Source organism: Sus scrofa, chromosome 7 (genome assembly GCF_054392235.1).
Source record: "Sus scrofa isolate SSC_HxYL_T2T_F1_AM1 chromosome 7, Sscrofa_HxYL_maternal_Yorkshire_Landrace_v2.0, whole genome shotgun sequence".
In the NCBI taxonomy this organism is placed as follows: Eukaryota; Metazoa; Chordata; class Mammalia; order Artiodactyla; family Suidae; genus Sus; species Sus scrofa.
The window spans coordinates 64224372-64238323 of NC_139389.1; the positions used below are offsets into that span (position 1 = coordinate 64224372).

General features: G+C 53.4%; 1 protein-coding gene across 20 annotated transcripts in view; it reads left to right on the plus strand.

Moving 5' to 3' along the window:
- Positions 1-13952, plus strand: part of ZNF710 (zinc finger protein 710) — a 79119-nt gene that overhangs the window by 61091 nt on the left and 4076 nt on the right. For 12 of the 20 annotated variants that reach the window (XM_084968645.1, XM_021098970.2, XM_021098972.2 and 9 more), the window contains 3 exons: positions 3871-5356; positions 9668-9859; positions 10337-10511. In XM_084968645.1, the coding sequence (XP_084824771.1) occupies positions 3899-5356; positions 9668-9859; positions 10337-10511 (1825 nt within the window). In that variant the 5' untranslated portion in view covers positions 3871-3898. Of the gene's footprint in view, positions 1-251; positions 459-3870; positions 5357-9667; positions 9860-10336; positions 10958-13952 lie in introns of those variants that run through there. The other 8 variants (XM_084968640.1, XM_084968637.1, XM_084968639.1 and 5 more) reach the window with 3 other exon arrangements.

Genomic DNA, 13952 nt, shown 5'->3' on the forward strand with positions numbered 1-13952 from the left:
TGGCCCAAGAAGAGGGGAGACACCGGCAGCAGGGTTGCAGTGCCTCCAGCCCTGCCCATGCCTGTGTGATGGGCAGATGAGCATGCAGGTGAAGCACAGGTGAATTCGATTTCCTCTGCCTTTTGCCAAGCCTCTGTCTCAACAAACATAGCCCCTCCTACATAACACACACACACACACACACACACACACACACACACAGCCTGCCTGGAACACTCAGCCCCATGAGCCTCTTAAACGTATATTTACAGGGTCATGTGTGTCTGATCAGGCAAGTGTCCATCCAGGAAAAGAGCGCAGGGGCCTGACTGGCCAGTTGGGCAGATAAGACGGCTTGATGGAGGCTTCTAGGAAGACGTGCTTTCTAAGTGGAGACTCAGAGAGGTGCTCTGGCTGCTCCCGAGGGGGACCCTGGTCCTCAGCGTGGCTGGAGCCTTGGACCACCCAGATAGAAACAGGTAGGGGGCTTCACATTGCAGTTTGCCCAGGGCCCGCCCCTGTCCTCCTTCTGACTCCTGGGAACCTGGGCAGGGGTTGGGGGGCAGGTCAGCAAACTGGCCCCTGAGGAGGCTGGGCTAGGTCGCACAGATGAGAGCTCGGAGCTGCAGGTGGAGCCGGGGGAGCTGGTGCTGACCCAGCTCAGCGCTCACTGCCAGGGCACTCTGGAGCATGACCTGGATGTCTGGGCTGTGGGGTGCGCTGCCTGCTACCTCCACCCCATGCCACCCCCATGGAGTTGTTTAGGATTAAAAGGCTCTCCTGGGACCTGGTGAGCACTCAGCCACCGAGTCTGTGGTCGGTTATTGGCACCTCTGTGTCCCCCTACTTGGGCACGAACTCTTCAGGAACAAGAGCTGTGGGCAGGTCCCCTTTTACACCAGGTGCAGCCCCAAAGTGAAACCTCCCGCAGCTCCCACGGGAGGACGGAGGATGATGCTGGTGGCCAAGGGCAGCTTCAGCCTGCACCTGGGGTCCTGGTGTAAGCCCTAGCAGTGGCCCTTTTCACTCTCAGAAGGTTCCTTCTGTAAGTTACACACTTACCCTCCCTGAGGGAACCAAACCCAGCCTGTGCTCTGGCTCCAGCTTTGTGTGTTTGTTTGTTTGCCTGCTCATTTGCCAACAAAGCCATGTTAAGTGTCTCTTTGCTCCTGTTCCCTGCAGGTGCCAGAAGAGGGGTGGGGCCGGGGACTGGGGCCGGGAGCAAAGCCCAGGGGGTAGGGAACTAACCCTGCCACCGATGTCTTCATCTTTTCTTCATCTCATCTCACTACCCCGGCAGTCAGGCACCACTTCCTCCGCAGAGATGAGGAAACCGAGGCTCAGGATGTGACAGATGTGCCTGAGCTAGAAGAGGACACAGTCCAGATTTGAACTTGGAATCCAGGGCCCAGTCCTGACCAGAGGCTCTGCTGTGGAGGGTCCATCCCTCTGCTCCCCTGGCCCTGCCTTTGGGGAAGTCTAGAAAAAGCGCTGAGCTGCTCATTTTCTCAAACCCACAGCAGACACAAAAAGCTGCCAGGGGCACAGCAGTCTGCTCTGGACACCCTGGGGGCAGGGATCCTCCTCGTCCACCTTTCCCTCTAAGCGCAGGGCCCAACCCATAGCAGGGACTTAGCAAATATTTGAATGAGTTCGCAGTGCCTAGCAGCTGTCGCAGAATCACCCAAACCTTTGCTGAATTTAGGGCCCCAGAATAGAGAAATCTCAGCTCTGTGGTTTTCATCAGAAGAGTAACGGTAACGAACCCAAGTAGTATCCATGAGCCCTCGTTCAGTGGGTTAAGGATCTGGTGTTGTAGGTCGGCAGCTGTAGCTCTGATTCAGCCCCTAGCCTGGGAACTTGCATATGCTTCAGGTGCAGCCCTAAAAAGACAAAAAGAGAAAAGATCCAGAGATCTAGGTGGATAAAAGTGATTCTTTACATTTGGTGAGGGCTTTGTAATTAACTAACCCCCTTCATCTATGTTGCGGCCTCGGCACTCACTACCCTTCCATGGGTAGGTGTTTGCATCTCCATGTGGGGATGGGGAAACTGAGATGCAAAAGTGACTTTGAGGGAACTTTGCTTAGTCACTTGCACATGACAGAGCTGGGACCTGAGGCCACGCTGCCTGACTCCCAGTTGAGTGCTCTTTCCCACGGAGGGTGGGAGGTGAGCTCTGAATCAGGCCCCCCAGTCTGTTCAAGGTGGACGCAGAGGTTTCGTTCTATCAGCCCTCTTCCATGAGAGCCCCGCTTTACGCTTCATCTTTAGTGTCTGTTTCAAGGAGGCTAAATGTCTCTCTGGGGTATTTTATTTTTAGCTGCTTCAGGAAGGGGAAGCTCCTCTGGCCTGTGGGGGGAGGGAGACACCAGGCCCCGGCCGGAGCGCATTTCCTGAGGAAGTGCCGCCGCCGCCGCCGCTGCTGCCGCCGCCAGCGGCCGTGCACCTGACCCTGGCCTGGGAGGAGAGCGGGCGAGGCAGGCAGGCAGGCAGGCAGGCGGGAGCCACCCAGTCCCCCTTCCTTATGGAGCTGGGGGCGGGGTACAATCTGATGAGTATCTGAGGCCCTCCCACATCCGGGCCTGTGGGGAGGGCTGGGAAGCCTGGGGGGCTGGCAGGAGGAGCCAGGGGCGGGGCGGGGCGGGGCGGGGCGGGGGAGTTGGAGCGGTTCCCGTGTGCAAAGGTTGGAGGGCATGGAGGGCTGTGGCGCCGCTGGAGCCCCTAGGAAGGCTGGAAGCCACTGCCCCCGAGGTTTCGACCCTTCAAAAACACCTGTTGAATCTGAGTGCTTGACCATGAACCTGGGAGCCGGTTTTCTCAAACTTATTCTGGTTTGTCACAGAACCAGTCTTCCAAATCAGATCTTACATGGGATTCCAGTGTACAAATCAGACACAAGCTATGCTATCAATGAGTTTAGATACTTAAATGTCTCACATTTAACTAATCAAGAACAATGACCTGTTGTGATAGACACAGTCATTTAGCATAAGGGCTGATGGCAGTACCTGCTCTCTGAGATCGGCCTCGGTACCTAATTTATTTTTGTGTGTTGCCTTGTTTTGGCCCAGTGAAAAAACCCAAATGCTTCCTTCACATGGCCAAGCCATTACAAATGGTGGCTATTGTTTAACACCTACCTCACTGTACAGTCTCAAAGTCTATGCAAAATTAATTACACCTTGGCTGTAAAGCGAGTGGGCCTACTGGATGTGTTGGGACAAAGTATATGTATTCCATTTCAGTAGATGGGTTTTGTAAAAATCAGCTTTTAGGAGTTCCTATTGTGGTTCAGCTGTAACAAACCCAACTAGTATCCATGAGGACACAGGTTTGATCCCTGTCCTCGCTCGGGGTTAAGGCTCCGACAAGCTGCAGTGTAGGTCGCAGATGTGGCTCAGATCTGGTGCTGCTGTGGCTGTGGTGTAGGCTGGCAGCTGCAGTTCCAATTCAACCCCTAAGCACCTGGGAACTTCCATATGCCGCAGGTGCAGCCTTAAAAAAAAAAAAATCAGTTTTTAGAATAGGAGAATCTTAATTTTTTTTGCAATGTTGGATCCAGTTTTTGAGGAACTACTGGAGGACATTTAGAACATAGTTTGAGAACCACTGAAGAAAGCCAACCTCTCTGTTTCAAGGGTGGGAAGACTGAGGCATGCGTGGAGGCAGGGCTTAGCCATGATCCCACAGGGAGATGAAGGAGATGGTCAGATACACAAAGGGTGTCATTGCTCCCCATAATTACAAGTGTCCACTTCTCAAGACAGGGATAGAAAGACATCAGGGACAGACACACCCCAAAATTGGCTGAGCCCTTGCTGAGTGTGTCTGTCTGTTGTCTCTGCAACACTGAGCCGGCAGTGCTAACGATCCCTTCTCCTCTTGCAGCGATGCCCTCCTAGCCAGCCGCCACGGGATGGAGGGCTTCATGGACTCAGGGACACAGACGGATGCTGTGGTGGTGCTGTCCTTGGCTCAGGCCGCTGTGCTGGGCCTCGTCTCAGAAAATGAGCTCTTTGGAGCCACCATAAGCGCCGAAGCCTTCTACCCGGACCTGGGGCCGGAGCTGTCTGGGGTGGCCATGGGGGAGCCCCGGCCCCCAGGCCCCGATGTCTACCAGCTGGCCTGCAACGGGCGGGCCCTGGAGGAGCCGGCAGAGGAGGAGGTGCTGGAGGTGGAGGCGGCCTTTGAGAAGCACACCCGGCGGAAGACGCGGCCGCCTGTGCGGCTGGTGCCCAAGGTCAAGTTTGAGAAAGTGGAGGAGGAGGAGCAGGAGGTCTACGAAGTGTCAGTGCCCGGTGACGACAAGGATGCAGGCCCGGCAGAGGCTCCTGCCGAGGTAGCCAGTGGCGGCTGCGAGGCCCTGGTGCAGAGCAGCGCCGTCAAGATGATTGACCTCAGCGTCTTCAGCCGCAAGCCCCGGACACTTCGGCACCTGCCTCGAACCCCACGGCCGGAGCTGGACGTAGCCCCCTACGACCCCCACTTCCCTGACCCGGCCCGGGACAGCTTCCCCGAGCCGAGCATGGCGCTACCTGGGCCAGAGGCCTTGCCGGCGGAGTGCGGTTTCGAACCGCCGCACCTGGCACCCCTGAGCGACCCTGAGGCTCCCACCATGGAGTCTCCGGAGCCCGTGAAGCCAGAACAGGGCTTCGTGTGGCAAGAGGCAGGCGAGTTCGAGGCTGATGCGGCGGGCTCGACAGTGGAGCGTCACAAGAAGGCCCAACTGGACCGGCTGGACATCAACGTGCAGATTGATGACTCGTACCTGGTGGAGGCGGGAGACCGCCAGAAGCGCTGGCAGTGCCGCATGTGCGAGAAGTCCTACACATCCAAGTACAACCTGGTGACGCACATCCTGGGCCACAACGGCATCAAGCCGCACTCGTGCCCGCATTGCAGCAAGCTCTTCAAGCAGCCTAGCCATTTGCAGACACACCTGCTGACGCACCAGGGCACCCGGCCGCACAAGTGCCAGGTGTGCCAGAAGGCCTTCACACAGACCAGCCACCTCAAGCGTCACATGCTGCTGCACTCGGAGGTCAAGCCCTACAGCTGCCATTTCTGTGGCCGCGGCTTTGCCTACCCCAGCGAGCTCAAGGCCCACGAGGTGAAGCATGAGAGCGGCCGCTGCCATGTGTGCGTCGAGTGTGGCCTGGACTTCTCCACCCTGACCCAGCTCAAGCGCCACCTGGCCTCCCACCAGGGCCCCACCCTCTACCAGTGCCTCGAGTGCGACAAGTCCTTCCACTACCGCAGCCAGCTGCAGAACCACATGCTCAAGCACCAGAACGTGCGGCCCTTCGTGTGTACCGAGTGCGGCATGGAGTTCAGCCAGATCCACCACCTCAAGCAGCACTCACTCACCCACAAGGTAAGGCCTCCTGCCCGCCCCCCTTCCCCAGGGGCTTGGCCCCAGGCCTGAGGCTCTGCCCTCTGCTCCTGCCACGCTTTCATCCAGCATGTCCCAAAGTGCTGAACACTTGCTGAGTTGTTATTTTATTTATTTATTTTTTTTTTGTCTTTTTGTCTTTTTGTCTTTTGAGGGCTGCACCTGCAGCATATGTAGGTTCCCAGGCTAGGGGTCTAACTGGAGCTGTAGCCACCGGCCTGCACCACAGCCACAGCAATGCCAGATCCGAGCCGCATCTGTGACCTACACCACAGCTCACGGCAGTGCTGGATCCTTAACCCACTGAGCAAGGCCAGGGATCAAACCCACAACCTCATGGTTCCTATGGATTCCTTTCCACTGAGCCATGACGGGAACTCCAACACTTGTTTTTTATAATTATCTTTATTTTGAGGAATAGTAGAAAAAAGATGGAGTGAAATTAGTTATTTTGGGAGTTCCCATTGTGGCTCAGCAAATTAAGAACACGAGTAGTATCCATGAGGATGCCAGTTCGATCCCTGGCCTCACTCAGTGGGTGAAGGATCCAGCTTGTGTGGTGTAGGTCACTGACGTGGCTCGGATCCCATGTAGCTGTGGCTGTGGTGTAGGCCAGCATTTGTAGCTCTGATTGGCCCCTCTAGCCTGGGAACTTACATATGCTGCAGGTACAGCCCTAAAAAAAAAGGAAGGGAAAAAAGAAATTTGTTTTGGTTTCTCAGCCCCACACTTGGCATGCCGAATATCCCGGGCCAGGGATAGAATTTGTGCCACAACAGTGACAACACTGGATCCTTAACCTCCTGAGCCACCAGGGAACTCTGAAATTAGTTTTTTAAATAGTAAACCTTATTTTATATTTGAGGAATCCCTGCAGGACTCAAGAAGCCCTGTTAGAGAATCACTGATTGTCTCTTTCCTGGCTGGGAGGGGCAAGGCCAGACAGAGGCCTGGAGGATGAGATGGTCAGAAGTACAGGAGGCTTCCTTTGCTCCTCATAATTACACAAGTCTATCAAAACCTGTGTGACTGCCCCTTAGGGAAAAGCTAAACATATTTCATTTTTAAGAAGGGCATGTAGGAGTTCCTGTCGTGGGTCAGTGGCTAACGAACCCAACTAGCATCCATGAGGACGCAGGTTCAATCCCCGGCCTCACTCAGTGGATTAAGGATCCAGTGTTGCTGTGGCTGTGGTGTAGGCAGGCAACTACAGCTCTGATTTGACCCCTAGCCTGGGAACCTCCATATGCTGCCGGTGCAGCCCTAAAAGACAAAAAGACCAAAAAAAGGGGGGGGGGATGTAGGGAGTTCCCGTTGTGGTGCAATGGAAATGAATCCGACTAGGAACTATGAGGTTGCGGGTCCAGTCCCTGGCCTCACTCAGTGGGTTAGGGATCCAGTGTTGCCGTGAGCTGTGGTGTGGGTCACAGATGCAGCTCAGATCCCGAGTGGCTGTGGCTGTGGTGTAGGGTACAGCTCCAATTTGACTCCTAGTCTGGGAACCTCCATATGTCATGGGTGTGGCCCTAAAGAGAAAAAAAAAGGGACTGTAAGGAAAAATATGTGTTATGGGAAAGCACATCGGTTCTAGAATATGACAAAATGAGGCAAAGTGGCTTGTGGAGACAGAAGGCACTGTTCTCATCCACTATGTCCCAAGGCGTAACCTTGACCAGTTCTCCCTGCCTTCCTCACCTCCTTTCAGGCCGCTTAGCCACCCTGCCTTTGGGCCGACGTCCCCTCCTTTCTTTCAGAAGCCGTTACATCCGGACAGGGGATGAGGCCTCTGGGGTCCCACCGCCCCACTCTGGCAGCTGGCTTGCTTGTGGTTCCCACCCCAAAGCCAGTCAACTTCCCACTTTGAAGCTGAATGTGCAGAGCTTCCTTGTTCCATAACAGCAGCCTTAGAAGAGCCCCAGGTCCAACTTGTGTCCTGTCTCTCTCAGGGGACATTACAGTGAGTGGGGGCGCAAAGCCGAAAATCCAGCCTTCCCTAGCCCTGGGAACCTGGTCTGCTGGAGCAGAGATGATTTTTAGGCTTCATTGCAGGTGCTTCTCCATTCAGTTGCCTAGAGTGTAATGTTAAGAAGGATTCTGAAGTTGAGTCTAGGCTCGGCTGTAACCCAGAGGATTGGAGTTCCCTGGTGGCTCAGTAGGTTAAGGACTCAGCATTGTCACTGCCATGGTGTGCATTTGATCTCTGGCCTGGGAATTTCTGCATGCCAGGGGTGTGGCCAAAAAATTAGAAAAATAAATAAAACCAGATAATTGACTATTTATGCCGGCAGAGCGTGTGAATAGAGGATGCTAAGTTCTTGTGCTATATATTTGCTATCTTTCTCCTCTACTAGGAGCTTTAAAAATCCCCACAAGTCCACAAAGTGTTAAAAAAAATAAATAAATAATATTGTGAAGAAAAGGGGAAAGCAAAAATCATAGGCTAGTAAGATTGAAAACATTCCTATCATCGGCCTAAATTTGCATAATGCCACCTCAAGCACCTCTACCTAACCCTAAAGGGCAGGGCCCCCTGGTGGTCATACACATCATCGTCCCCATGTCGCGCAAGTATGCAGGATAGAGACACAGCCCCTGTTGGTGAGGAGAAATAGACATGGGAACCATTAACTTTGGATGAAACAAGCAGTTGGGACAGCAGCTGTGACCACAGAAATGTGTTTGCCCCACTAGGGTTCTCCTTAATGACTGGGATTCTAGCAAAGAGATCAGCTCCCAGTTGGGGTTTTTTTGGCCATGCCCACAGCATGTGAAAATTCCCCGGCCAGGGATTGAACCTATACCATAGCAGTGATAATGCCAGATCCTTAACCTGCTAAGCCACCAGGGAGCTCCGCCCAACTTTTGCACTCACTTTCCTCCCCAGACAATACACTGGGGCTCCTGTGCACACAGCCCCCTGTCCTGCTCTGGGGGATCACCTCCAGACCGTGGAAAAGCATGTTGACCATCCAAGCCAGAGGGTTTTCCCTTGGGATCTTGGTCTCCTGGGGCTGAGTGTCCCAGGGACAATCAGTGATAAGGATCACCTGAGGAGGAGTTCCTGTCGTGGCTCAGCAGTAGTGAACCCAACTAGTATCCATGAGGATGCCAGTTCCATCCCCGGCCTCGCTCAGTGGATTAAGGATCCAGTGTTGCCATGAGCTGCGCGTAGGCTGCAGACCCAGCTTGGAGGGGCCGGAGAAGCTGTAGTTGAACAAGAACTACCCGTGGTTCTTATCACCAGGGAAGCTTGGAATACACTCTTGGGGGTTGTGGGTGGGCTAAATTCTACAAAGATCTGAGTGTCATTCTTCCTGGGGTGTCTATACCTTTCATCATATTCTCAAAGACGTCTGTGAACCAGAAAGACCACTGAGAGGCAGCACTGAGGTGAAAAACAGAGACAAGCTTTTTTTTTCTTTCTTTCTTTTTTTTGGTGGGCGGGGGAGCTTTTTAGGGCGGCACCTGCCCCATATGGAGATTCCCAAACTAGGGGTCGAATCGGAGCTACAGCTGCCAGCCTACACCACAGCCACAGCAACGCCAGATCCAAGCCACATCTGCAACCTACACCACAGCTCACGGCAATGCCGGATCCTTAACCCACTAAGCGAGGCTGGAATCTAACCCACATCCTTGTTAACCGCTGAGCCACGATGGGAACACCAAGCTTTTTTTTTCTTTTTTGGCTCCCCTGTGGCAAATGGAGTTCTTGGGCCAGGGATCAGATCCGAGCCACAGCTTCGACCCACCCCACTTACTGCAACTCCGGATCTTCTAGCCCGCTATGCCAGGCTGGGGATCAGACCTATGTCCTGGCTGCAGAGACACGGCCAATCCCATTGCGCCACAGAAAAAACTCCTACGTATGCATCCTGATCCGAGGAAGCTGTCCAGGCCACCAGGCTAAGCTAGGTCGTCTTGGCCACAGGCCCCTGGTGCCTGGTGGGGTGCTGGCTTGAAGCAGGTGCCTGGTAAATGCTTGCTGAATGAACAAATGAACACATTGCCTCTGTGTGCTGGTACAGACCTACAGGTCCACCTGCCCTGCTGGGCAGGGAACAGCACGTATAGGGAACAGAACAAGCCAGTCCATCCGCCCATCGCTGGGAGGCTTCTCAGAGTAAGTGCTTCTGCCCCAGTGTTGTCCCAGGAGTTTCAGACAATTTGGCGCCTGTCTGGAACATCCCCAGGAAGTCATTTCCCAGAAGTCTGACGATCTGGTTCCCCCCACACACACATTCAGAGCCTGTGTCCCTTGTGTGGCCCTGACTGTCACTCCCGCCCCCACAGGGCGTGAAGGAGTTCAAGTGCGAGGTGTGTGGCCGGGAGTTCACCCTGCAGGCCAACATGAAGCGGCACATGCTGATCCACACCAGCGTTCGGCCCTACCAGTGCCACATCTGCTTCAAGACCTTCGTGCAGAAGCAGACCCTCAAGACCCACATGATTGTACACTCGCCCGTGAAGCCATTCAAGTGCAAGGTACCAGGCCTCCGGGCCCCGAGGCGGAACTTCCTCACGGGTGGCCTGGACCCAGCGTGACAGCGGCCTCTGGGACCCAGTGTGGGCAAAGGAGCCCTGGCTGGGTGAAACTGCCTGGGTTCTGGCATTTGGAGTGGGCAGGGGGTGGGGGGTCCAGATCCTACAAGCTGCCGAAGTTTCTTCTTGAGAGTCGGGGATGGGGTGAAGGTCACGATGCAGCCGTGACTCACTTAAGCCCTGGGGCTTAATGTGCCTGGAGATCTGACCCCTCCAGCTCAGGGAGCTTGGGGCAGACCCACAGGAACGCTGACCAGAGAGGAGTGGCTCAGTGCTCGCCCTCTGGGGGTGACATAGAAAAGGACAAAGTGCGTGCTGTCCCCCGCAGCTGGGATTCCGGGCCCAGCTATGGAGGTGGGAGGGCTGCGGGGCCGGGGAGGGTGGGCTCCTGGGCTGACGGGCCGGGTTGGTGTGTTCCAGGTGTGCGGGAAGTCCTTCAACCGAATGTACAACCTGCTGGGCCACATGCACCTGCACGCGGGCAGCAAACCCTTCAAGTGCCCGTACTGCTCTAGCAAGTTTAACCTCAAGGGCAACCTGAGCCGGCACATGAAGGTCAAGCATGGCGTCATGGACATCGGCCTGGACAGCCAAGGTGGGTGGGCCACACGCAGTGGGCGGAACAGGAGTGGCACTGTCATGCCACACTCAGGAGCCTCCTGTCCACTGAGGGGAGTGGGGAGGCTGGCCAGGCCCGAGACCTCATTGGGGTGGGCTCAGGTCTGGAGAGGGGGCACCCTAGTGGGCCATCATGATGATAATGATGGGATATTTATGTATTCTTCAAAGGACATACGTGGGCTCACATAAACAATAATAATAAAAGTAATATTTGTTGAGTGCTGTGTGCCAAGGCTTTATTAACTCATGACCCTCACAGTGGGTTGTCTCTGTTATTGCCCTTTTAGAGATGCAGACACTGAAGGATGGAGAAGCTAGGTAACTCACCTGAGATCGTGAGAGATGCCATTTAAAATGAATGGATGGGGAATTCCCACTGCAGCTCAGCAGGTTAAGAACCTGACTAGTATCCATGACGACGTGGGTTCGATCCCTGGCCTCACTCAGGGGGTTAAGGATCCAGCATTGCTGTGGCCGTGGTGTAGGCCGGCAGCTGCAGCTCTGATTGGACCCCTAGCCTGGGAATTTCCATATGCCGTGGGTTTAGCCGTAAAAAGAAAAAAAATGGATGGAAAAGAAAGTAACAAGAGGGAAAATGGCAACTGGAAAAATAAGGGAGAGCCAGGTGAGGTCACAATTCCAAGCACACCATGGGAAGTCCTGTGGTCCTGCAGGGCAGAGTGCTGAGCTTCCCAGTAGCCAAGGCAAAAAGAGCAGGACAATCAGTTGCTCTTTATAGTGCCTGCCAGAGAGAATGTAGCCCCCTTAGAAGAAGGGTCCTCACCTCTGCAGGTGGTAGAGGTTCCGTTGGCTGTTAGTTATAACATCCTTACGCGTTAATAATAGCCTCTCCCCTCACACTGGTCAGTAGTGGAAGAACTTTAGTCTTTCTGGCCTCCTGGGGAGGAGGCACTTGAGAGTTTCTCCAAGAAGGAGAAGCTGGCAGCACTTCAGGAAGGCTCCTTGTATAGTCTGGAGCTATTTGACTTTCTGGTGCTCCTGAGACAAACTAGTTGGGAGCATGCCTCAACAATCCTGGGATGAGTTGACCTGTCATGTGAGATTACTCAGATGCTGGGGGTGGCAGCAATAACCCTGATTTAGTTTTGGAACAGCTGACCAGTGAATGGCCCAGGTTTTCTTTTCTTTTTCCCTTTTTTTTTTTTTTTGGTCTTTTAGGGCCACACCCATGGCATATAGAAATTCCCAGGGGGCGGGGAGGTGAATTGGAGCTGCAGCTGCCTGCCTACACTACAGCCACAGCAACGCCAGATCCTTAACCCACTGAGCGAGGCCAGGGATCCAACTCACATCTTCATGGATACTAGTCAGGTTATTTACCCACCGAGCCACAATGGGATACTCCTGGCCTGGGTTTTCTGGCAGAAACAGGTGTCACCAGTTCTCCATTTTTGTGAGTAAGGATGAAATCCTGCCAGCTATGTTTAGGTGCTCTGTAGCTCCTCCCTATTCAAGATGTGATTCTAGGACCAGAAGGATTGGCATCACCTGGGATGATTTGCTAGCCATACAGACTCGGCCCCACCCCAGGCTTGCGGAATCAGGATCTGCTTTGCAAAAAGATTCCCAGGTGATTTGTTTGCATCAGAAAGTTTAACAGGCATTGGATAAAGTGATGGTTTTCACATTTGAGCAAAGGAGCATGAGAACCACTAGAAGCTTGTTAGAACAAATTGCTGGCCCCCATCCCCAGAGCTTCTGATTCTGTTAAGTCTGGGGTGGAGTTGGATAATTTGCATTTCCAAAAAGTTCCTAGGTCTTACTGAAGCTGCTGGTCAGGAGCCTCACTTTGGGAACTTTTGATCTAGACTAGAGAGCTGTCCTCAAACTTGGTTGTATATTAGAATCACCTGGATTTTTTTTTTTTTTTTTTTTTTTTGCTTTTTAGGGCCACACTCGCAGCATATGGAGGTTCCCAGGCTAGGGGTCAAATCAGAGCTACAGCTGCCGGCCTACGCTACAGCCACAGAAACACCAGACCCAAGTTGTGTCTGCGACCTACAGCACAGCTCACGGCAACGCTGGATCCTTAACCCACTGAGCCAGGCCAGGGGTCAAACCCATGTCCTCATGGATCCTAGTCGGGCTCATTACTGCTGAGCTGCCAGAGGAACTTCCGACCTGGAGAACTTTTAAAGCCTGAGTCTCAGCCACAGAGATTCAAGTGTAAATGATCTGACATGTGGCCCAGGATCTGGATTTTTTTTTTTTTTTTTTTTTTAAGGACCTTAGGTAATTCTATGCACAGTAGAGTTTGAGAGCCGATATTGCAGCGAACCTGCCAAGTAACTAACCCACCAGGAGGGTCCAGAGCAGGACTGGTCCTTTTGGAAATAGCTGTCCCTGCACACTCTGCTCCCAGGGGGTGGTTACAGCGCAGGCTCTTTCCATCTGAGGTGATATGCAGCCAGGGATGCATAGTGTTGCTTTGTTCTTTTTTTTTTCTTCTTAGGGCCACACCCGCAGCATATGGAGGTTCCCAGGCTAGGGGTCAAATCAGAGCTTCAGCTGCTAGCCTACACCACAGCCACAGCTATACCAGACCTGAGCCATGTCTGCAACCTACGCCACAGCTCACGGCAACACCGGATCCTCAACCCACTGAGCGAGGCCAGGGATCGAACCTGCCACCTCATGGTTCCTAGTCAGATTCGTTTCCGCTGCGCCATGATGGGAACTCCCAGTGTTGCTTTGTTCTTGATTGTCCCAAATGACAGAAAGTATAACAGGGATTGGCTTAGCAATGGCTGGGGCCCAGGTCCGCCCACCACTCACATATAACCTTGGTCTGAGAAGCTCAGGCCTGACACTTGTACAGGAAGAAGGTGGCATACAGTTTAGATGGAAGCACCAATAAACTCTAGGACTATATTTTGGGACTGTAGATCAATGTCCTAAAAAACAGTGCAGATTATTCTCTGGGGCCAGCCGGGCAGGCCCAATAGAATTAATAAAAAGAAGGGGAGGTTGGGAGGGTAACAGATCCAGAGTAGAAACATTCCCAGGGCCTTTATTTGGCTTGGTTTTAATCAGCTCTACAATATGAAGGTGTGGCACTAGGATTTGAGGAAGAAACAGCCTAGGGTCTGTAAGATTTGGTACAGCTGGCCCTGTTTTATAAAGTAAGGAGGACTTAGAGTGTGTCAGATACTATGGGCACAGGTAAGAGCCCATTCCGACTGGCTTAAACAATAAGGAAATAAATTAAGAAATGACCTGCAGTCCAGGCTGTCTTCAAAGTTGGCTGATTCAGCCCCTCGACCAAGACACCAGGGTGAAGCTACCCCTCTGCATCCGCAGCATTAGCTGTGATTTTCCTCATGATCACAAGATAGCTGCCAGTGGCCTTCAGGGCCATGTGCTTCCTTGTTCATAGCCTTAGGGAAGTTTAAGA